Genomic DNA, 21,558 nt, shown 5'->3' with positions numbered 1-21,558 from the left:
CTCCAGCTACAGCAGCAGGTGAAATGTGAGGCTGTAACCACTGTGTGTCTGAAGAAAACTGTGTGATCCTGTATTGGAGGGGTTGCAGCTCTGATCTGTAAGCCTTAGGAAATGGGTACCAGGTAGTGAAGGCAAAGAAGCTTTGCTGCTCAGGGAGAGAAACTTGGATGCGTTGTATTATAAGTGTGTGGTAGAAAAGGACCGACTCATAAAGTCAGCTCTGTGTTCTTTGCTTTACTGTTTGCTGTTTCTAACCATTTCTCTGTGTTTTGCTGTAGAAAAGAGAACAGGCTCAGCCTGTCTCGCCCAACACGTCCGGTTCGGCAGCAAATAGAGCGAGTGCCCCGGCCCACCATTATCAATGCAGAGAACCTGAAGGGGCTGGATGAACTGGACAATGATGCAGATGATGGATGGGCAGGTAAAGTGCCTCCATTCTCAAGCTTCAGGCAACATAAAGTAGCCAGGATACTTTTGTGGCTCTGTTTTGCTGCCACAGAATAAAGGAGTGGGAAGCAAAGAGTTGTCTGTGTAGCTGTGAAATTGCTGCTGGTGTAAATGATGACACAATGGATCCTTCTGATCCTTCCATCACAATGTGCTCAAGGAATCGGATCTGAAGACTCCTAAAAATCTGAAAACACCAAACAGCAGGAGGTTTACCATTATGGCTGCTAGGAGGAAGAATTAGTCCTGCCTTTTCAGCGTAGTGTTCATTATCCAACTGCACACAGTCTCGTTTGGTGTTTGTCTCCTCATTTGCAGCCCCCATTCCCAGACTGTTTGCTGCTGCTCCTCTGGGAACAGCATAGCCCTTCAGCAGTGTGTGTCCACACTGCTCACATAATTTCTTGCCTGATCTAGTTGAAGGTGTCCCTGCTCACAGAGGGAGGTTGGGCTAGATGACATTAAAAATCCCTTCCAACCCAACCCATTCTATGATTCCCCGTACCTGTGGTGGACATTTGGCTTTGTGAGTAGTTTATGCCAAGCCTGTGTGTTCTGGAGTTTAGTGACAAAGAGGGCATAAGCTTTATCAGGAAAAGGGACCTGTTTCTTTCCTCTCACATATTGCTTCTCCATTCCTGCCTTCATAGGCATTCATGATGAAGTGGATTACTCTGAGAAGCTAAAGTTTAGTGAAGACGAAGAAGAGGAAGAAACTCTTAAAGATGGACGACAGAAGTGGTAAGAAGTGGCTGTATTTGCACCTACAGTTTTTTCAGTAAAAGTGAACAATACCAGGATCTTTAAAAATTCGTTCTAAATGTGGTGTCTCGAACCCTCTGATTTCTTGCTGTGACTCTGTTGATTCCACTGGCCATTGTTTGATTGGGCTTCAAAGATATGTGTAGGTCTTTAAGTTGAATTCCAGATTTCCAGGCTTTTTTCCTCGTCCCCTGCCCGTGTCTCACCTTTATCCTGCTGCACAATGGTGGAGTTGATCCTTATGCACCTTAGGAGAAGCACATCTCTTGTTCTGGTGTTTTTTTCGATCTTTCTGTTGCGTTCAGTTGCCTTTGCCACTTGATAAGGCTGCAAGTGCTTTCTGAGGCAAGTAGCAAATGCAATAGTGAAGCTGTTTCTGTGGCAGGAACAGCTGGGATCCCAGAAGGCAGCGACAGTTGTCCCTGAGCTCTGCAGACAGTGCAGATGCCAAGCACACCTTGGAGGAAGGAAAGAATTGGAGCGAATCAGTGGGCTTGTCCCGGCCAGTCCGGAAAGTGCAGGAATCGCAGCAGCCTCCAAGGAAGCTGAACGGCTGGAGTTCTGCATCGGAATACCAGGTAGGCTGAACTCGTGTGGGTGGGCTTGTGCTGCTGGATGTGACACATCGCTGTCCTTAGGAGGCCAGTTTGACATTTTATTGGAAATGGAATGCTGATTAATTTCTCAGTTCTTGGTTTGTATCCAGCTGGAGAGAAATCCATCTGCATAGCACTTCCACTAGGGAAAAGAAGTTGAAGCTGGTCCAGAGCAGTGGTGTTGTCAGTGAGAAAATGAAGCTATTGAACTAGACAGCAATAACTCCCCCCAGTAAAATGGAGATTTGTGCCTGAGGATAGAGGGGGGGGAGGCAGGAGGGGATTTCCTCGGCATGGGATGCAAAGGTCAAGATAGGTTGGATCTTGCTTATTGAGGAATGTTTTTTCTTTTGCAGAAGCCCGCTCTGGGAAGTGTTCTCAGACAACAGTCCATCGAGGATAAAGAAGAAAAGGTGCCCCTGAGACAGAAGTTTGTGCACTCTGAGATCTCTGAGGCTGTGGAGAGAGCCAGGAGGCGGCGGGAGGAGGAGGAGCGGCGAGCCAGGGAGGAGCGCCTGGCAGCCTGTGCTGCAAAGCTGAAGCAACTTGATCAGAAATGCAAACTGGCTCAGAAGAATGGGGAGACCCAGAAACACACAGAGAACGAAGAGGTGCGACCCCCAAACACAGAGAAGAACACTGTGCAAGAGAATGGCCATGCTTTCCGTAAAGGTACAGAAACAGTGCTTGACTCGCCTTGTGAAAACTGCTTTTTTGCTGCTGTGCTGATCCTCTTACCTGGAGTGGGGGAGTTCCTGGGAGGGAGCATTGAGAGGGCCCTTCAGCTGCCCTCGAGAGGTCAGCTGCTTCAGGTGTTCTGCAGAGTGTTTTGCATTGGTGACGAAAGTTCATTAAATAGAGAAAGCTATTAAAACAAATGCAAACTTCTTTAGTTGCCTTTATCTGTGCTCAGTCAGCTGTGCTAGCAGAGGCCTTGTTGGAAAGGGCCTCTTGAGCTTCTCAAGATTGGATGATAATATTAAGTGCTCATGGGCACAGATCAGAAAATCAGTCAGCAGTAAGTGCTGGCGGGTTTAAGGACTAACAGGGGAAATGGACTTTTCCCCCAGTGCTTAAGCAGAAGGCTGATAGCAGAGGAGGATCTGGGAATTTATCACTAAAACAAGATGGACAAAGCCCTCTAGAGCTGTCAAGGCAAATATGTGATTGGAATAAAACTCAGCCATGTAATGCAGTCAGGACATGCCCACACCTGTGTATGTTGTGCTGTGGTGTGCACCCTATCATGAGCAGGCCTCTTTAAGGTTTATTTTCTTCTCTGCAGCAACCCCTGAGTTTCACACACAGGATGTGTCTGTTGGCTACCTAGAAGAGGAGACTCCTGCCCCAGCAGCAGCAGCCCAAAGCAGCAGTGAGGAGGAGCTCAGAGAAGCTCCCTCCCCAGCACAAGAATTCAACAAATACCAGAAGTCTCTTCCCCCACGATTCCAGAGGCAGCAGCAGCAACAGCAGCAGGTAATAGGTGTGACACACCCCTCTTCCTGTGGACACCCACCAAACCATTACCTTTGCTCAGTTCTCAGCACTGTCAGTCTTTGAGTGGAGGTGATAAATGGGATTTTACCCTGGCCTTTTTCAGTATTTTTGATCATGGTTGTATCCTGTCTGACAGATTAAAAGAGCTCTATATGGCTTACGTGAATTTTCCATGCACCCTGTGATGTGGAACTGTTGTGGATAGGGCTTTCCATGGCTGGGAGGAGATGTGTGCCCTTATCCTGTTAGATGCAGGCAGCCATTTGCTTGCCAGGGGCAAATTGTGCAAAGGGTGGCAAGTTGTTGGACTGCTTCTGGACTGGGAAGGAGTTGTGGAGCAGCTTCTCATTCCACCTCCTGCCTTAGCAGAGGGCTGGTCCTTTACTTTGCTCTCATCATTATTTTCTTTGCTCCATAAGTGTGTCTGGTCTTCACTGTTTCATTTTTGTTGCACTGAAGACTCTTCTGGGGCTCTGAGACACCAGCCCGAACTGCTCTGTGCATCTTGCATCTTTGCCTGACCTTTCAGTGCTGTATGTGCCCTAAGTGCTGTTCAGCTCTGCTTCCAGATGCAGTGAGTCTCTGTAGGGCAGCAGAGCCAAACCAAAGGACAGAATGCTCAGGCTTGAGCTAATGCAAAGTTAATTGCCATTCTTCGTAGAATAACCACTTGAAACGTGATACAATCAACACTGCTGCAAACCTTGGTGGAGAGCTCACAATTGGCTTTTGCTTGGAAGCTCAGTAATTGCTCTTTTATGGAATGTTCCCCTGTGCTCGTTGCTCGGCAGTTGACATTTTCACGATTCAGATGTACAGCAGCAAACGCTGCTTAATGTTACTCTTGAAAAGAGATGCTCTTAAACTAAAAAGAGTTGGATGTCTTTGCTGTCGTGCTAATAATACCACAGGTCATTGCTACTGGAAGAACCTGGAGTTTTATTTTATTTTCTCTTATCCTCTGTGATGTTAGTGTGTATGAAGCAGTGCGTGTTTTGGCTGGCTTGTGTTGCTGCTTTGGTAGCAGTGGCTCCATGAAAAGAGCAAAATAAAAGATAGTGCTGGTATCATGAAGGAAATATTTTCTCCAAGGTACTAGAGGGCTAGATAATGCAGATATAATCTTTGCATTTATCAGAGTCTTTCTTGCTGTAGTGATGTGTCAGGTTCAGATTTAAGGGTGCCTCTCTTGCTCTGCAGCGGGGAATTGGCTTTTTTAATAAACAGTTGCAATATCTGACACTGTTTTGTGCTTACCAAGAAAAGATGGTGGAAAGCTTGACAGGTAAGTAGATGCATTTCATGTTAATTGGAGCTGTTTACTGTTTGAAAGCCTTCTTCAATACACAAAATATAGGTTTTGTGTATTGAAATAAACTTCAAATATAGGTTCTTTTTGGACCTTTAGCAAGAGTTAAATATCAGATCGAATTAACATCGTGACAGTCCTCAGCTAAAGGAAGGTGGACTGGCTATGTGGGAGATGGGAAACAACCTGCAAGTGTCAGCCCATCTCTGGAGGATGCACAGGAAATGCTGTAAAATATTAATAGCTCTCTTAATTGAGTTTAGGTTGTTTTTATCTAATCTGTTCAGCTAACAGGGGTGGAACTAATATATATACACACTAAATAAATTAGAACTGCATTTACTGAAAAGTGCAACATCTTCTAAGGTATTTGGTTCCAGTTAGGAAGTGGTGTTTGACAGGAACCTGTCCTGTATTCATAGAAGCATTGAGAACTTGCAAACTCTGGTCTTAGAGCTGATCCCTTGTGTTTGGCCACGTAGCCTGGCCCATAGTGGTGTGACATTCTGGCTGCTCTGGTATTTACAGAATAACAACTGCCACGTTCCCAGTTGGTAGTGAATTGGCCTTCTCTGCTCCACCCTCCCATCTGATCTGGGATAGAGCCTCTAATAGATGGCATGTGTTTTCCCTTGGCTGACAAGTATGTAAGTGTGATTCCTGGCACCACAGCCGTTCATGCCCAACGACCCATCCTTCTCCCTGCAGGAGCAGCTGTACAAGATGCAGCACTGGCAGCAGCAAGTGTATCCTCCCCCATCCCATTCCCACCCTCAGCGGACGTTCTACCCGCCGCACCCCCAGATGCTTGGCTTTGATCCTCGCTGGATGATGATGCCCTCCTACATGGACCCTCGCATGGCCCAGAGTCGCACCCCCGTGGATTTCTATCCCTCAGCCCTTCACCCTTCAGGTAAGGTGTTTCCAGTGTTTATCTTGGCTGTTGAGTTGGTCCATATCTAGAAATTGCTGTGTGTCACCCGTCTTACCTCTGCCCAGACTTTGCACCTGGCTGGCATCCCTTCTCTAGGGATGAGAAAGTCGCTTGCAGTGGGAGGTGGTGAAGAAACAGAGGTTGAGAGGGAGTTCACGTGCCTGTCCATCCCCTGTGCTGCAGTGGGAGACCTTCCCTATCTGCTTTGTGACCTTAGCAGGTGTGACTGGTCTTGCCCCTTGAAGGAAGGGGTAGTGAGTCCACTGATCTTGCCACTTGAAGGAGAAGGATCAGTTTTGGAGTTACTGTGATCATGTGAAATCTTAATAGACCTCCTTCAGGAAATGTGAAGGAGAAACCCAGTAGTTCCTGAACTGTGTGCTCTTAGCACCTTCCTATCTTGTTACTGATCTCTAGAGGTGTGAATGTAAACATTAGGGTGTATAAATCACTTCCTTGAGACTGTGGTTTGTTTTCACACACCTGTTTGATTCCAAGCCAGTGATGCTGTGTAATGTCTGTGCAGGCTGGGTTCTGAGAGCTGTGTCACCTTTTGTATTACTCCAGGTGCGTTTCCCAGCTGTGCATTTCCCAAGCATTTCCCCTCTACCAGAGAGGTTTCCATGGCTGCAGTCAGCTGCTGCCCTAGAAGGAAGGGGAAAGCTAGTGGGTTGTTTAATTCTTCTTGTCTGTGAGATCCTAGTGCTAATGGCATGAACTCTGTCGTGAGCAGGAATTATGAAGCCCATGATTCAGCAGGACTCCATTGGTGGGAGCAGCTGTCGGTCTGAAGATCAGAACTGTCAAGCAGGGCAGGCAGAGAGGAAAACTGCTCCCTTGGATCCTGTGCCAGTGTGGGGCCAGGACAGCTACACATCTCTGCAGAGCAAAGGATACTCCCTGTCACATCAAAAACAGGCTGACAACATGAGCATGGAGGGACTGCATGCCAGGTGAGTGTCCTCATCTCCCGTCCTCATGCATGCTGTGGTGGGAGGTGCTGCCATAAGTCATCTGCTAAAAAGCAGGTGTAGAGCTGACCCAAAAAGATATCTCTGAACAGCCTGGGTACTGATCTGGTAGCACTCTTACACTATTGAGTGTGGCAAAGACTGAGCTATTCAAGGTTTTCTATCTGATGCAGTCAAGGCTGACCAGCTTGGAGCCTGTTCAGTAAGGGAGAGGCACTTGTCACCTACATGGGAGGGTACAGAAAACAACTAAAAAATTCTGATACGTTTTAGTTGGTCTCCTAGTTCTTTTTGCTTTCTAAAACAAATTCCATGTTCTCAGATCTCCACATATGTTGGAGGCTGAATCTTCCTTCATTTCGTAAGTTTGCTGCCCATCTTTAAAAGATAGAGAATTGCTTTCTTTATCATGCATTGATTTGACAAACCAGGCAGTACAGCCTGGGGCCCCAGCAGATCTACCCAGCATTCTGGGATTTATAGGCTCATTTAAAATAAACCTCACTTTATTTATTTCCATCTCTTGTGCCCAGCCTGGGCCCTTGGAGATGTGCTGTGCTCTGCATTACCTGACTTCCATTTGTTTGTTGTTTTCCTTCTCAGGAATGACAGTTACTGTGCTGCTGGAAGGCCAGAGAGTCTGAGCACCCAGCGAGATCTCTTTGAGGAGAGAGGGGAGGAGTATTTGAATGCTTTTGACAAGAAGGCCCAAGCAGACTTTGACAGCTGCCTGTCTTCTCAGAGGATAGGCCAGGATCTTCTGTTTCAGCATCAGGAGACTGTGCAGGAAACCTGTCCTGCTGGCGGCCGCCATGGAAACTTGAGGTGTTCACCCCTCGAGCCTGACTTTATCCAGGCAGAGAAGAAGCCTGAATATAATGGCTGGGATATCAGCCACCACCAGAAACCTGCGGAGACTGCAGCAGAAGTTGCTGAGGAAGTGCCCAGGGATGAGCAGACGTTCAGTGCTGACCCCTGGAAGAAAGAAGGAGCCAATACCAAACAGGCCACTGAGGAGACATCAGAGTGGGCTCCCGAGAACCGCAACACCAGTGGTCAGCACCAGGAGCAAATGGGGAGGACACGGCGATCCGGCCCCATTAAAAAACCAGTCCTGAAAGCCCTCAAGGTTGAAGAGAAGGAGAAGGAGATGGAGAAGGTTAAACTGGAGGGAGAGGACACCTCACGCCCACTGAAGGAGAAGGCTGCTGTTCAGAAAGTAGAGAATGAGTCAGATGACTCTGCAGCTTTGCTGAACTCCACACGTTATCTGCTGGATGATAAAGGTTCTTCCCAAACCAGCCTGGCACGAGAGGCTGAGAAATCTCAAGAAGAAGAAGAAGAGGAGGAGGAGGAAGAGAAGCCAGAAAGAACCTGGGAGAACAAACTATCCAGAGAGACTGGTGATCTCCCGCCCACAAAAAGAAACAACTGGATCTTCATTGATGAGGAACAAGCCTTTGGTGGGAGAGGCCAAGGGCGTGGGCGAGGGAGAGGCTTCAGAGAGTTCACTTTCAGAGGCCGAGGCACTGTTGTGAGCAGCCGAGGAGTCTACAACAACCAGCGGAGCAGCCGAGGGCGAGGGCTCCGGGAGTTCAACCAGCCAGAGGACTTCCCCAGAGGGAAGCCAAGGCGCCGGATCGCGAGCGAGACGCACAGTGAAGGGTCAGAGTACGAGGAGCTCCCCAAGCGTCGCCGGCAGAGGGGCTCAGAAAACAGTAATGAAGGCTCTGTGCTGGACAGGGAGGACAGTGATCTGAAAAAGGGAGACTTCAAAGAGTCTTGGAGGTCCAACAAAATCTACTCGGATGATCACAGTAGCCTGGATCCTAAGATGAGGGCTCCGAGAGCGTTCGGGAGGTCGCTGCCACCAAGACTGAGCAACTCTGGCTATGGGCGAAGGGGTTTCATGGGTAAGGAGCCCACCCAGTGGCAAGGCAGGAGTGGGGGAGCAGGGTGGCAGGAGTATAGCCACACCTCTCCATCGGACACTTTTGGGAGCAGGCAGCAGTCTGACAGGGACTACATCCAGGATTCTTACAAACACACGGATTCCTTCTCCAGCCGGGTTTTTGATGAGAGTCATCTGGATGACAAAAGGCACTTTTTCCAGGAGGATTACTCAGCAGATCAGGAGAACATAGAGAACAGACCGTTCAGGAGGCGCCGCCCCCCCCGCCAAGACAAGCCCCCACGCTTCAGGCGCCTCAGGCAAGAGAGGGAATCGGTGGGGCAGTGGAACCCCGAGGAGGGAGGCCCCAACCTGCTGCCCAGCCAGTGGCCTGGCAGACCCAAGCTGAGTGCAGAGAAGAGCAGCATCTCGGGCAGGCGGTCTCCTGAGCTGTCCTACCAGAACTCTTCAGACCATGCCAACGAGGAGTGGGAGACAGCATCTGAAAGCAGTGACTTCAGCGAGCGGCGGGAGAGGCGGGATGGAGTCCCAGAGAGTGAAGGCCAGCTGGAAGGTGGCCTCAGCACCGGGAGCCTGGGAGAGAAGAGGGAACTAGCAAAGAGAAGCTTCTCAAGCCAGAGGCCACTGGTGGACAGGCAGAGCCGCAAGGCTGAGCCAGCAGGGTTTGCAGAGCAGTCTGTCAGGACTGGTGTAGGAGCAGCTTCCAGATACGAGAGCCAGCAGAACGGGACCCTGATAAAGAGCAAAAGGTAAAGTTGCTTTCTGATCTGTCACCTGATATGCAGATATTGAAGGAGTGGATATACACACCCCGTATGTTTTCTTCTTGCCACTTTTACTTGTGTTCTAATGACAAAACTAAATCCTTTCCCTTCTTTCCGTGTAGGTCTCCAGAAGAAGGAGGAGGCCTTGGTAACACCAGTGGTGGGAGCAGCCACTCCATTTACAGCTTGGATAGGGGCTCCCATGCTAACTCAGAGAGTGCTGAGGGGCCAGGTAAAAAGCCAGAGAAGGAGCCCAAATCCACTGCACAAAGAGCAACTGAGAAGGGAGAGGCCTTGTCACAGTTTGAACTGAGTTATGGAAGTGAGTGTCTTCATTAGTATGTTTTTTTAAAGGGGTAATGCATTGTGGCTGACCTCAAGGCTGACCACTTCAATCCAGTGTAATTTTGAATATCAGATTTTTTCCACTGATTTGCACAAGTAAATTCTAGTGTATCTAAATAGGGAAAACATGGAAGGTAAAGATGGTGCTAAATTTTAAACCAAACTTTAACCAGATCTGACAGTGTGTCTCTAATGTTTCTTCTACAGAAAGTTTGGTTTTAGGGAGAATATTTCTCTCTAAGATGTTAGTGTATTTTGGGCTTGAAGTTTATGTAGTGTGAAGGAAGTTGAGAGAGCATCCAGAGTGGGGGAATTTGAGTCTGAGCTCATGGCAGGGAGGCAAGAAATGAGTATCTCTGAAAAGAGAAATACCACTATCGTGGCTAGTTTTTGAAGCTGCAGTGTTGTTAACTGAACTTGTTTGCTTGTAGCATGGATCCTTTTTGGAGCGCGCTCTTTAAATTATTGCAATTATAAAGCTTTACATGCACGACACAAGTGCACTATTTTTTCCCCTGTGTGCTTTGTTCAGGTACCATCATCGATAATCGGGTGTCAAGCACAGCAGAAGAGAATGAAGTAGGTTCTATGGCAGGTGAAGGCTTCATTGAGGTTCTTACTAAAAAGCAGCGTCGTTTGCTGGAAGAGGAGCGCAGGAAGAAGGAACAGGCCGCTCAGGTGAGGAATGGGAAGCAGGAAAAGTTGGACCTGTTACATTGTTTGGATAGCAGTCAGAGAAACAGGACCTCAAAAAGTGTTTGGATGAACAGAAAAACACAGTTGGCTAAAGTAGTACAGATCCTGTCTTAGGCCCCAGAAGCATATTTAGGCTTGGGTTGGTTGGGCCATTGGTCTGAAAAAGAGGGTTTGATTTCTAACTCTTCTTGGCCTCTAGCAGAATTGTTAATTGGGAGTTAAGGAGGATTTTCTAGAGTGGTCTTCATTCAAAGCAACTTGGCTCAGTAAGCCAGCTGCTTGCTGTAGTTGGTGGGATTTTGGGCAGCATGAGCAGTGAGGGACTTCTGCGTTACTGCTGTAAAAAAAAAAAGCATGCTGCTGAAGGCAGCTTTCTTCAGGGCCTTGTTAGACTGGGGGAACCTCCCAGTCTGACACCTGGGCCTTTCCCGTCTCAGGCACCAGCTAAGGCCCGTGTTCTTCAGTCTCGCATTCCTCCTCGGTTTGCTAAGAAGCAGAACAGCCTGTGCTTGGAGCAAAGTGATGTAACAGTGTCTGGAAACAGCCTGGGCACAGAGATCTGGGAGAGCAACAGCCCAGGTAAGTTTGGGTCTGTTTGTTCCAAAGGGTTTCACAGAGCTGGGGAATCCTCTGAGGTGTACAGAAAGGATGGGGTCCATGCTTGAGAGGAGACAACCATCTCCTATCTGATGCTGGAAGTGGGAGGGGAGGTAGCAGACATCTGGAGTAGCATCTGTTCTAAGCTGTACTGTTCAGCCATCCTCCTTCTTTGTTGACCATGTTAGTCTCCTAATCTATTTCTTTTTTGTGTCACATCAAGATTCTACTATGTAGCATTTTCTAGCCAGTTGGGCTGGATCTCCTTTAGCTATTTTCTTATTTTGCCTTCCTGCATTTTCTCATCTCTAGCCCTGAATAGCTGGTGCCTCCCTTGTTTCTGTCTGTCCTGTCTTTCTCCTGTTGTCATCATGTTCCCTAAGAAATCTCCCTGTTCTCTACCCTCACTCCCCATACCCTGTATTCTCTGATGTATCATGTCTCAGATGTCTGGGCAACACCATCTTTCTGAAGTGGTTAAAATGCTCTTTCTCATGTCTAGAAATGGAAGGTTAATGGTGTAACATGCACAGTGTACATGATGTGCTCACAGTTGTTCTGAGCAGCTGAGCCCTGCCCTCTGTTCTCTTCCAGCTCTTTCTGTTCAGTCTCCTGGCAGTGATTCCTGGAGCAAGCCTGTAAATACCTTTAATGGCACTGAGTCTGGCACCACTGAGGTAAGTGGCATCTAATGTGCCCTTCAGGTATTGTGTGGATAAAGTATTAATGCAGGTGGCTTTTATGCGTTTCATTGCTCCATCTGTGCTTAGTGACTCTCAGCTCTGCTTGTGCCATTTTAAACTGTCTCTTTGCAGTTATAACTTGAGCTTGATGCTGCTCAAATCTTGACCCTGAGGGCCAAGCGCTGCTTGGTGTTGTATGTGGGTATAAATCTGGAGTAGCTGTGTGGTAGAGCTGTTCCAGGGTTATGCTCATCACTGGATGCAGGCTATGGTTGAGGAGGATGGAATCCCATAGGTCCTTTTTGTGCCTCATGCCTGTGAGCATTGCGTAGCTGTAGCCTTAATGCAGAGAGGGCAGAGGAAGGAGGTTCCTGAATGCTTCACCTCTGGAGGCCAAGAGTTCAAATTTGCTGTGGGTCACACATGAAATGAGTTTGGCAGTGTCCTCCTAGTCTCTGTGTGTGACACTTTTTCCTTGCTCTGAAGCCATGGCCTGTTTGTTGCATTGGTTCACTGTCTCAGGGCCGTGTAGAGCTGAAGCAGCGGCCAAGGGGTGCTGCAGGTCAGGCCCAACTCCCTTGCAGTTCACCAAGAGCGTGATTTGAAAGGGGGACATGGTCTTGCTGTTTTCTGGGATATTTTTTCTCCTTTGTGGAGCTGGGTCGGAGTCCGGGGCTTTAACACATCTCGTGCTTTGCATAGCAGGGATTTAAAGGCAGCCAGGGGGATAGTGGCATTGACTTGAGCGCGGAGTCTCGGGAATCCTCCGCGACCTCCTCTCAGCGCAGCTCTCCATATGGCACCCTCAAACCAGAGGAGATGAATGGGGCTGGCCTGGTGGACCCAAAGCCTGACTGCCAGAAGGAGCAAGTGCAGAAGCAATCTGATAAAAAGGTAATCTGGATTTGCAGCCAAGCCAGAGCGCAGAGCGAGAGACCTTGTGAAGTGGTTATGTTGTTCTTGATAGCATTTTTTAAGGCTTGAGATCGGGTTATTCAGTCTTTGTGTCTCAGGCTCTCTGCTTTCCTGTTAAGGATTCAGATCAAGGCTCGGGACAGAACAAGGAACACAAGCCTGGACCAATCGGCAACGAACGCTCCCTGAAAAACAGAAAGGGTTCGGAGGGAACGGAACGGCTGGAAGGGAATATTCCCCCTGTTAATGGGGTGGAAATTCATGTGGATTCTGTACTTCCTGTGCCACCCATTGAATTTGGAGTGAATCCTAAAGTGAGGATTGCATTTAATTTTATCTTCTTGGTGATTTGAGCTTGTTGAGACATGAAAGATGGTTTGAGGCAGAAGAATTATTTAGAGGAAGCATCCAGCTGTAGATTTGCCTTAGAACTTCATTGCTGATACAAACCAGGTACTCAAGGTGTCTTGGGAAACATGTAGTATCCACTTGAAAATACTGTCCCAAGGACCAGCTGGGGTGAGGGGAGGGGAAAAATTATGGCCATCTGAGCCTCCGTGTGCCTCTGGAGGTTGCCTGCTGCTCAGTGCTGAGAAGTGTCTTCTGTTCTCTTCCAGCAAGGCTTTACTGGAAGACAATCTTTAGTTTGTAGTGTCATGATTCAAGATAGTCATTAACCATGAGAAGTGGATGGGTGGGCCCATGGACCTGGATTTGAATTTTGTGTGTTTTGCTTTTTCAGGACTCTGACTTCAGCTTGCCACCTGGTTCTGCCTCTGGCACTGCAGCTAACCCTGTCACCAAATTGCAGGATGCCTTGGCCAGTAATGTAAGTATTTCTTCTTTTTGGCATTGATTCATTGGAGATACTCTTTATTTAAGCCTCAGTTGCTTTCAAAGGGAGCAGATGTATTTCTGCAAATGAAAGTTACTGGATCAAACTGATGTTTAAGAGGAAGCTGGTATAATTCAGCATAGAGGGGTGTCCTTGCACAGAACCAAACCTTCATTTATTCTGAGAGCAAAATGGATCATGGTTGAATGTGATACTTGACTCCTGCAGTAGCACTGGGGATTGAATCCTTTGAGGTGTAGTTACAGGAGCTGCCAGCTGAGGCTCTGCCAGCCTTGGTGGCTCATGACATCTTCCTAAGAGTTTACAAATATTCACCCTGCACAACTCTCCCCCCAGGCAGGGTTAACGCAGTCCATTCCCATCCTGCGAAGGGATCATCACCTCCAGCGCTGCATCGGCCTGAACCCCATGTCCTTCCCTACTGCAGACCTTACTCTTAAGGTAAGCAAGCTGGCATGTATGCTTGGCCTAGGTGTGGATCTCCGTGGGCAGAGCAGTGAGGGTGGAGAGGTCTTTTCCAGGGTGTTCTGTTAAGTATTGTTAAGCATTGATAAACCTTTAATTAGCTCCTGTAAAAGTTGTGCATATCTGCTATTTGGTGTGAGTGCAAGGCCCTCTCTTTCAAGTCCTGGATGCTGAAGTCCTTGCTAATTGTAGAACAAGTGTAACAGAGCTTTCCTACTATTCCAGTAGCTGGGTAGGATGGCTGGTCAGTGATCCTGGGTGACTGGTGGTTTAAAGAGGGGGAAACAAAAAACCAAACAAACCCTACCCAAATGTGCAAACAACAGCAACAACAAAAAACCAAATAAACCAGAACACAAAACTCTACCATTCCAAACCCAAAAAGTTCAGCAAATACCAAGGGATTTGAGTGTTTGTGAAGGATGCTTGTCCCTTGACCTGAGACCTGCCAGCTTTCTACTGTGACTAGACAACAACGAATTTGAGCTCATAAGTCACAGGAGCAACTCTAGGCTTTGGTATTGTCCTCCCCCTTTGAACTGCCTGTAGTTATTGTCCTTCATTTCCGTAGATGGAGTCTGCTCGTAAAGCTTGGGAAAACTCTCCTAGTTTACCAGAACAGAACTCCCCAGGAGGTGCAGGCTCAGGCATCCAGCCTCCTTCCAGTGTTGGAGCTTCCAATGGCGTCAGCTACAGTTCTTTTGGTGGAGTTTCTATGCCTCCCATGCCTGTGGCATCCGTAGCACCTTCTGCATCTATTCCAGGTACCTGCAAACTGCAGCAGCAGCGTTTGCATTGTTGGGGTGGTATCTGGGAATCACCCTCTGATTCTAGTAAATGAGAACCCAGAAGAGCTTCCATGTAAAGTAACTAACTGGCTGGTGTTAAATGGGTTCTTAACAATTCAGCCAAGACTGAAAGAGGAACTGTCTCCCCACTTTGAAGAATGTTGAGTGTGACTGGTACAAACTTAGCACAAGGACAACTTACCCTGTGTAGTGGCAAGTCTCTCTGATGTCTCAGTAGATCATCCTTACCATTCACTTTGTGTGCTCAGTAGAATAGATTGGAAGAGACCTATGGCTGAGAGACTTCCAACAGTCCCAATATCAGTATCAGCCATTCCTCTGCTTCTTTTGCCATTGAAGGCACAGGTTCTGAGCACCTCCTGCTCTTCATATATAATAACAAATTGCTTATAGTTCACAGAACTCTAGGAGGTGGGAGGGTGTTGCTGTTCTGGAGTTAGAGGAAAAGGTTAAGCTCAGTCATGTTAGATAGTGTGTATAATTAGGGAGAGCATCTAGGAAGAGGAAATGTACTTGGAATTTCTGACTCCTGGGTCCCAAAGGGCTTCTCATGTGTGCACTGACTTTCTCATGTCTCACTTCAAGAATAGAGTGGAATGTATAGTGACTTTGTTATTAGCTTCCAGTGGGAAAACAGATTGTTCCAAGTCAGGTGGCTTCCCTCCTCACCCACTCTAATCTTGGTTCTAAATCCCGTGGTTCAGATCTGCAGAGAACCACAGGAGTGGTACAGCAGTTACTAACTGGTGCCACCCTTGGGGTGAACACAGCTTTTAGATCTGTTGTGTGAATGTCTCAAACACCATGTTTGCTCTTTCTGTCCCTCCCAGCTGCAAAGATGAGGTGATTGCAGAGCAGGTTTCTGGCATTTAGGAACAGTTTGGAGTGTAGTTCACCAATTCCTGAACTGTTAGCGTCTGACTCCTTTGTGGAGGTGGGAAACCTGGGTACTATGTATTGACTTGCGGAGAGGTTGGAAATAGTCTTGACCTCCACGTTTCTAGAGTGTGCCTGTATCTCCCCTGTACCTTGAATTTACAGCCTGCCTTCTCTGATGTTCAGGTAACCATATTCCACCCCTGTATCTGGATGGCCACGTGTTTGCAAGTCAGCCCCGCCTGGTCCCTCAGACGATACCTCAGCAGCAAAGCTACCAACAGGTAAGGGAGCAACACAGCTTGCAGGTGGTTTCTCAGGGAGTCTTCAGGGTGGCATTTAAGAAATTAAGAGTCATTTATCTGTATCATAGCCCAGAGGAGCTTGGATGTGACCTTTAGGTTCCTTGAATGCTGCTTCCCAGTGCATGTCAGAGTTAGGGAAACTGAAGGGAGGGAGTTGAGGAGTTTTCCCCCTTTTGTACCAGTGCCCTTGGACTGGGTTTAACTGAGGCATCTGTGTGAGGTGAAGTGATTTTCAGTAGATTCCACAGCCTGTCAATACTGATGAGTGATTTCACTAGTAAATAGGATGTTGATAGTGTTGGGAGAGCCCCCTTCAAGGTGAGAGTGCAGGCAGGTGAGAGCTGGGATTGTCAGTGCCCATCCTGTGTGTGGAGCATGTTGGTTCCCCCATATGTTCATCAAATGCCTCCTTCAGGCATCAGCCTCTTGGTGCCTCTGCAGTGTTTTCCCTGGCAGAGTGCTGCAGTTGTGTGGAATGATGCAGGGGCTGGGTAAAGGCACAGGGTAGGTAATTTTCAGGCAGATTGACTCATGGAGAAAACGGATGGATTTTTAGCAGCCTGGGACAGTTTCTGGCTCCTCTTGTACCTCTTAGTCATACTAATTTCTTCTGCAGGCTGCTGCTGCTCAACAGATTCCCATTTCCCTCCACACATCGTTACAGGCCCAAGCTCAGCTTGGGCTGAGGGGTGGTCTGCCTGTTTCCCAGTCCCAGGAGATGTACAGCTCCATACAGCCCTTCAGGTAATTGCTTTCAGTTTTCATTTCCTTGTGGCTTGCTCTCTTATGTTCATGATGTCTGTGTGCATGGATCAGATATTCCACACTCACCTTTTCTTTCCTGTTAGTTGGAGTGATGTTTCCTTTCACCTGGGCAGTGTTAATAGGGGAGAGCATGAGCATGAGAGTGAAGTATGAGAGTTAGTCCTTAAATGCATCAAAAACCTAAACACTGAGGTTTAAAAAAAAACCCTTTTTTTTTATTTTTGCAAAGAATTTTGGAATCTTTAATTTCTGATTTTTTTTTTCTGCTTTGCAAAACTGCTGCAGACTTCTGGTAACCTGAATCCTGCTTTAACTGCCACTCCAGAGGTTGTTGTGCAGGATATTGAAACATAAATTTTGGATACTACACAATGTTGTTCTGTTGAATATTCCTGCAACACAAGGACACGGTTGTAAAGGCTTAAAAGTAGAAATAAAAAACTCTTGTAACTAAAATGGAAAGTGGTATCGCAGCTTATTTCTAAGCTGTCAGTTTAGTAGTCTGAGAACTGATGGCAGGCCAGATTTGTTTTGACAGGGTGTGTTTGTATAGTCTCCAAAAGTTTTCTGCATAATGACTTGAGCATGTTTCTCTTCTGCAGGTCTCAGGTGTATATGCACCCCAGTCTGTCTCAGCCCAGCACCATGGTCCTGACAGGAGGCACTGCTCTGAAGCCTCCATACTCTGCCTTCCCAGGCATGCAGCCCTTGGAGGTGGTGAAAACCCAGTCTGGGTCCCCCTATCAGCCCATGAACGGAAGCCAGACACTGGTTTATGAAGGGCAGATAAACCAGGCTGGTATGGGAGCCTCCCAGATGATGGACTCTCAGCTCACCCAGGTTAGGAGCAGGGCTGGCCAGCCACTCTCTTGTCCAGGCTTTTTCACAGCCACTTGTCTCTGAGAATGGGTTGAAATGGTATTTGTCCTGATTCATGTGTCTCTGTGAACTGAACTCTTCGCAAAGAGGCAGAAGATTTCCCTGAGACACCCTGTTCTGTGAACCATTGTTTCAGACATGCAGCACCTTATTTAATGAGATTCCTGCTAATGCCTTGTCTGTCCCTGCTGAGATGTGATTTTGTAAGTTGGGAGTCAAACCTTGCAGTGCTGCCTGCATAGCAGGCCATGATGCACTAGTTGTCCTAAAAGTACCTCTTCTGAAAGCCAAATCCCAGTCATCTCTGTGTTTAACTCAGCTTCCAGAGTAACTAGGAACTTGTTTTAAAGGCTCATCCGTCTTCTCAGTTCATTTCTTATCCAAGTCTTATTTACAACTTCTGCTGATCTGTTTGGCAGAAACTTAACAAGAATTTCAATGTGTGAAAAAGTTTTTCTAAAGCCTGGTTCACATAAAGACATTGAATCCTACTGTGAGCTTAACTGTGTTTGTGGACGTGTGCTGCGAATTCTGGAGAAGTTTGATTCTTTTATTAAACTCATCTTAACGTTTGTTTTGTGCAACATGTTAAGGTTTATTTTTTGTTTCAGAGGGATTTTTATGTTGTGACTGACGTAAAGAGTTAATCCTGAAAGTAACTTAGGTGAGGAAAATACAGAGAATACTGGCAAACTAAATATTTGAAGAAATGGCCTATCAATCATAAGCGAGTAACTTGATCTCTTTTGCCAGCCTTTGATTGATATATTTATTTATTCCAGAATGTCGTCTTAGAAACTCCCAAATCCAGCAATTGTGAGAAAATCAGAGGGAACAGGACACAGTCCTGAGCTACATTATTTTTTTTAATTACCCTTAATTGCTGCCATCATTGGTTTGAAGCTCACTGCAGAACATAGAGCTGAGCTCCCTGTCACTTTCTGGGGACTGAACCCTAGAGAGTGTTTTGGTGTGAAAGTATAGGAGACTTTCTGGTTTGGGCAGCAAAGGTGCAAACAAAATGCGTGACCTGAGCTGCCTGACATTGCCATCGTATCAAGGGAAGATACACATGTGCAGTGACCACAAGGAGGACTGGGAAACTGGGCTCTAGGCGAGGAGGAAAGCCCTGTGTCCAAATGCAGTTATGTTAACTTAATGGCATGTTGAAAGCCCAGCTGATAAGGGTGTTGGCAGCACTGCCAGAACATCCATTTCAGTGTGAAAGTCCCTCTTTTAGTGATTTGTGTTTATTCTGTGCCAGACTGCACTGCTTGGGAGCTTCCTTTTAGCAGTGCTGTGCTTTCAGGGTGTTGGGAGGCAGTGTGTCAGACACAAGACTGTTGCTGCCATTAAGGTAACTGCATGTCCTTGTCACACAGCTGACAATGCCTGTGCCTGGCTCTCAGCTCCCTCTGCCCCGCTACGGCTCTGGCCAGCAGCCCCTGCTTCTACCACAGTCCATCCAGCTTCCTCAGGGGCAAAACCTGCCTGTGGGAGCTCCCCGAAGAATCCTGCCTCCTGGATCCCAGCCTTCTGTCCTTGCTGCCAGCAGGGAGGTAAGGATTAACTCCTGGTGCTCATCGGGGCATTCAGTAACCCCTTCTGTGTTGAAGTTTTGCTCCTTGTTAAGGGGGAGAACGGCTTGTTTGGGATCCTTAAACATCCAAGCCAAGGATTGGTGTTAAACTGAAGGAACCCTTTACCCCACATCTCCAGCGTGCAGGCCAGCAGTTTTCAGGTTTTGCTGCTGGTCACCATTCTGTTTCCAGGGAGCCACATCCCGCCTTGATCCGGTTTGGAGTCTCCAGTTTTATTACATGTTTACACAGGTTTCCCCAGAGTGCTTGAGGGGTGGTGAGCTCCAGACACAGTTGGAATACTGCCCAGATATTTCACTCTGTTGTGAAGCTTGTCCATTTGAGTAGGTATATTAATGTCATGTCTGGTTTGATGGATTTGTATCATAAGTTTGTCTATTATAGGGGAGAGAGAGCATAGTAATTAACTTCCAGGTTCTGTATTTGCTTGTGCTGCTGGCTTGGTGGTTTAATACAAACAAATTGTATCACTTACAAGCCTCACTTTCTTCACCTGAAAAATATTTCTTTTAATGGGCACGATGGGGAGAAGGGCAAAGATTTGGCTTAAGTGTTTATCTGAAGTAACAAGTGACTTATGAATGCAAAGATGATACTCTCACTCATTTTCCTCTGTAGTCCTCCCAGATGGAAATGAAAGGGTTTCATTTCTCCGATGGTAAACAGAGTATGTCCTCTGGAGGGTCTGTACCATCACCACATACCTACAGGTGAGATGTTTACACCACTTGGGCTCTGTAGTCAGGATGGGGGAGAAACAGCGTCCCCCTTTGCAGGGACATGGTTTATGTATCATCTCTGTACAAGATCCACTTGGGTTTTTAGGTGTGGAGTGTGCTTACTGCAGTCTAAATATGTGTAGCAAAATGCATGATCATGACTTCCATTTTGGGTTTGGGCCACTGTGGGAAGTGCATAAAGTTACTTGTTCACTGAGTCTCAAAGACATATTGGAATTGGTGGTTTTGTGTATTCTTGTGAAGGTGGAAAATTTGAGGGTCATTGAACAGATTTTTTTGATTTCTAGCATGGTCTTCAAGATAGGAGTGCTCATGTCTAGACATACCAGACCTTCAGGTCATGGAGGCTTTTGGGACATGCAGTTACTTCATTTTTTTTCTCCTACCCAAGCCTTGTGTTGCCTTTTAGAATGTGGAGCTCAGTGATCTGCACAGCACAGACCCGTGCCCTGTCTACTGCTGCTTTCTGCTGTCTTTTTTTTCTTTCACACATGAATAAGGTTCTCATTCCATTGTAGAATTTACTCCATGAATGTTGTCGACTCTTCGATTTCCAGGCCTAGCTCTGCCAGCCCAAGCGGGAAGCCGTCGGGACCAGCAGTGAGCATGGGCTCTGTGCAAGGACACTACGTACAGCAGGTAGGGTCCTTGAGTTCTCTGGGCAACCAAAAAGTGTCTGCTCTCCTACACTGCCTTGGGCTGCAGAGGAGAGGCAGCAAGGCCTGTGTGCTGAAGCTCGATGTGGGAGCTGTTATTTTACCCGCAGGGAGAGGGGGGTAGGCGAGTGGAGTCCTGGAAAGATTAGAGGATTACCTGCTCTACTGTGGAGTTTTTATGGGTTATTTGCATTGCCAAACATGTGAGATACTTTAAGACTCTTAAATGTGAGGTGTTTTAGGAGCAGATTTGATGTCTTGCATGAATGATGGTCTGTCTGCCTAGATGTGTCTGTCCTAGCTAATGCTTTGGTTTTGTGTGTCAAAAGGCAAAGCAGCGGGTGGATGATAACAAAGCCAGTCTGGGAGCAGTGAAGCTGCAAGAAACAGCCTCCCCAAGCCAGATGAAGCCAGTGCGCACAGGAGCGATCAAACCTCAGGCAGTCAAAGTGGAGGAGAGCAAGGCCTAGGAGCACCTCTGATGCCCAGCTGGTCCTGCTGCCTGAGAGGCCCTGCAGCTTAGACTGGACCCCACTGGATCTCCTGAAAATCTCACCAGATCTATCCCCACCCCACACTGACTGACTACAGCGACATCATTCAAGCCCCTCTCCCCAACAAAGCAGTTTGAAACAGTGGATATGACATTGACCTGCTTGCTTTAAAACAAACCAATCATGTGACTTTTAAGTGGCTTTAGCCATTTTTTTTTTTTATTTCCCCCTCCCCATGCCCCATCCACTGGTAGCTGTGATTGCTCACTTGGCAAAGCCCGTCCTTCTCCTTCCCTACTTCTGTCTCAGCAGAGTGGCAACTGGGGGAGAGGGGTTAGTTTGAGGTTTTTCATTTTAAAGGCAGCTGAGGTTTTTACAAAAAAGCTGTATCTTTGTTTATAGCAGAACTTTTATATGTTCTCTCATTCCCCCCCCTTCTTTCTGCTTTCCTCATTCCTTTCAGAAAAGAATTCCCTTCAGCTAAAATGATGTTCTGACAAAACTCTGCTTAGTTTTGTATATGGTTCTGTGCTACGTTGAGAGTTTGAGTTTGTTTGGGTGTATTTCCCCAGATGATTTAGCCTTTGACTATTTGATTAAAAAAACAGGACAGTTACGGCATTTGTTAATTTTTCAGTATTTTTGTTTTAAGCTAGAAGCAGTGCTTGCATTAGGAGTAAATGT

The 21,558-nt window shown here is 47.1% G+C and overlaps 1 protein-coding gene and 1 non-coding gene across 9 annotated transcripts in view; both read left to right on the top strand.

Moving 5' to 3' along the window:
* Nucleotides 1-21,495, top strand: part of PRRC2B (proline rich coiled-coil 2B) — a 41,661-nt gene extending 20,166 nt beyond the window's left edge. For 4 of the 8 annotated variants that reach the window (XM_064676861.1, XM_064676864.1, XM_064676862.1 and 1 more), the window contains exons 9-32: nt 279-421; nt 1,098-1,188; nt 1,595-1,787; nt 2,162-2,477; nt 3,091-3,281; nt 5,320-5,524; nt 6,279-6,498; nt 7,120-9,177; nt 9,315-9,514; nt 10,070-10,215; nt 10,671-10,812; nt 11,425-11,507; nt 12,216-12,407; nt 12,548-12,742; nt 13,171-13,257; nt 13,621-13,725; nt 14,321-14,513; nt 15,621-15,718; nt 16,356-16,483; nt 17,107-17,344; nt 18,766-18,942; nt 19,603-19,694; nt 20,243-20,363; nt 20,710-21,495. In XM_064676861.1, coding sequence (XP_064532931.1) covers nt 279-421; nt 1,098-1,188; nt 1,595-1,787; nt 2,162-2,477; nt 3,091-3,281; nt 5,320-5,524; nt 6,279-6,498; nt 7,120-9,177; nt 9,315-9,514; nt 10,070-10,215; nt 10,671-10,812; nt 11,425-11,507; nt 12,216-12,407; nt 12,548-12,742; nt 13,171-13,257; nt 13,621-13,725; nt 14,321-14,513; nt 15,621-15,718; nt 16,356-16,483; nt 17,107-17,344; nt 18,766-18,942; nt 19,603-19,694; nt 20,243-20,363; nt 20,710-20,850 — 5,755 coding nt within the window. In that variant the 3' untranslated portion in view covers nt 20,851-21,495. The remainder of the gene's footprint in view (nt 1-278; nt 422-1,097; nt 1,189-1,594; nt 1,788-2,161; nt 2,478-3,090; nt 3,282-5,319; nt 5,525-6,278; nt 6,499-7,119; nt 9,178-9,314; nt 9,515-10,069; nt 10,216-10,670; nt 10,813-11,424; nt 11,508-12,215; nt 12,408-12,547; nt 12,743-13,170; nt 13,258-13,620; nt 13,726-14,320; nt 14,514-15,620; nt 15,719-16,355; nt 16,484-17,106; nt 17,345-18,765; nt 18,943-19,602; nt 19,695-20,242; nt 20,364-20,709) is intronic. The other 4 variants (XM_064676866.1, XM_064676868.1, XM_064676865.1 and 1 more) reach the window with 4 other exon arrangements.
* Nucleotides 14,756-14,840, top strand: LOC135425251 (small nucleolar RNA SNORD62). The gene has a single exon (XR_010435533.1). It is a non-coding gene; the product is annotated as a small nucleolar RNA SNORD62 (small nucleolar RNA).
* Nucleotides 21,496-21,558: the final 63 nt, after the last annotated feature.

This window comes from Pseudopipra pipra, chromosome 20 (genome assembly GCF_036250125.1).
Source record: "Pseudopipra pipra isolate bDixPip1 chromosome 20, bDixPip1.hap1, whole genome shotgun sequence".
Lineage (NCBI taxonomy): Eukaryota > Metazoa > Chordata > Aves > Passeriformes > Pipridae > Pseudopipra > Pseudopipra pipra.
This window is presented reverse-complemented; position numbering and strand designations above follow the sequence as displayed.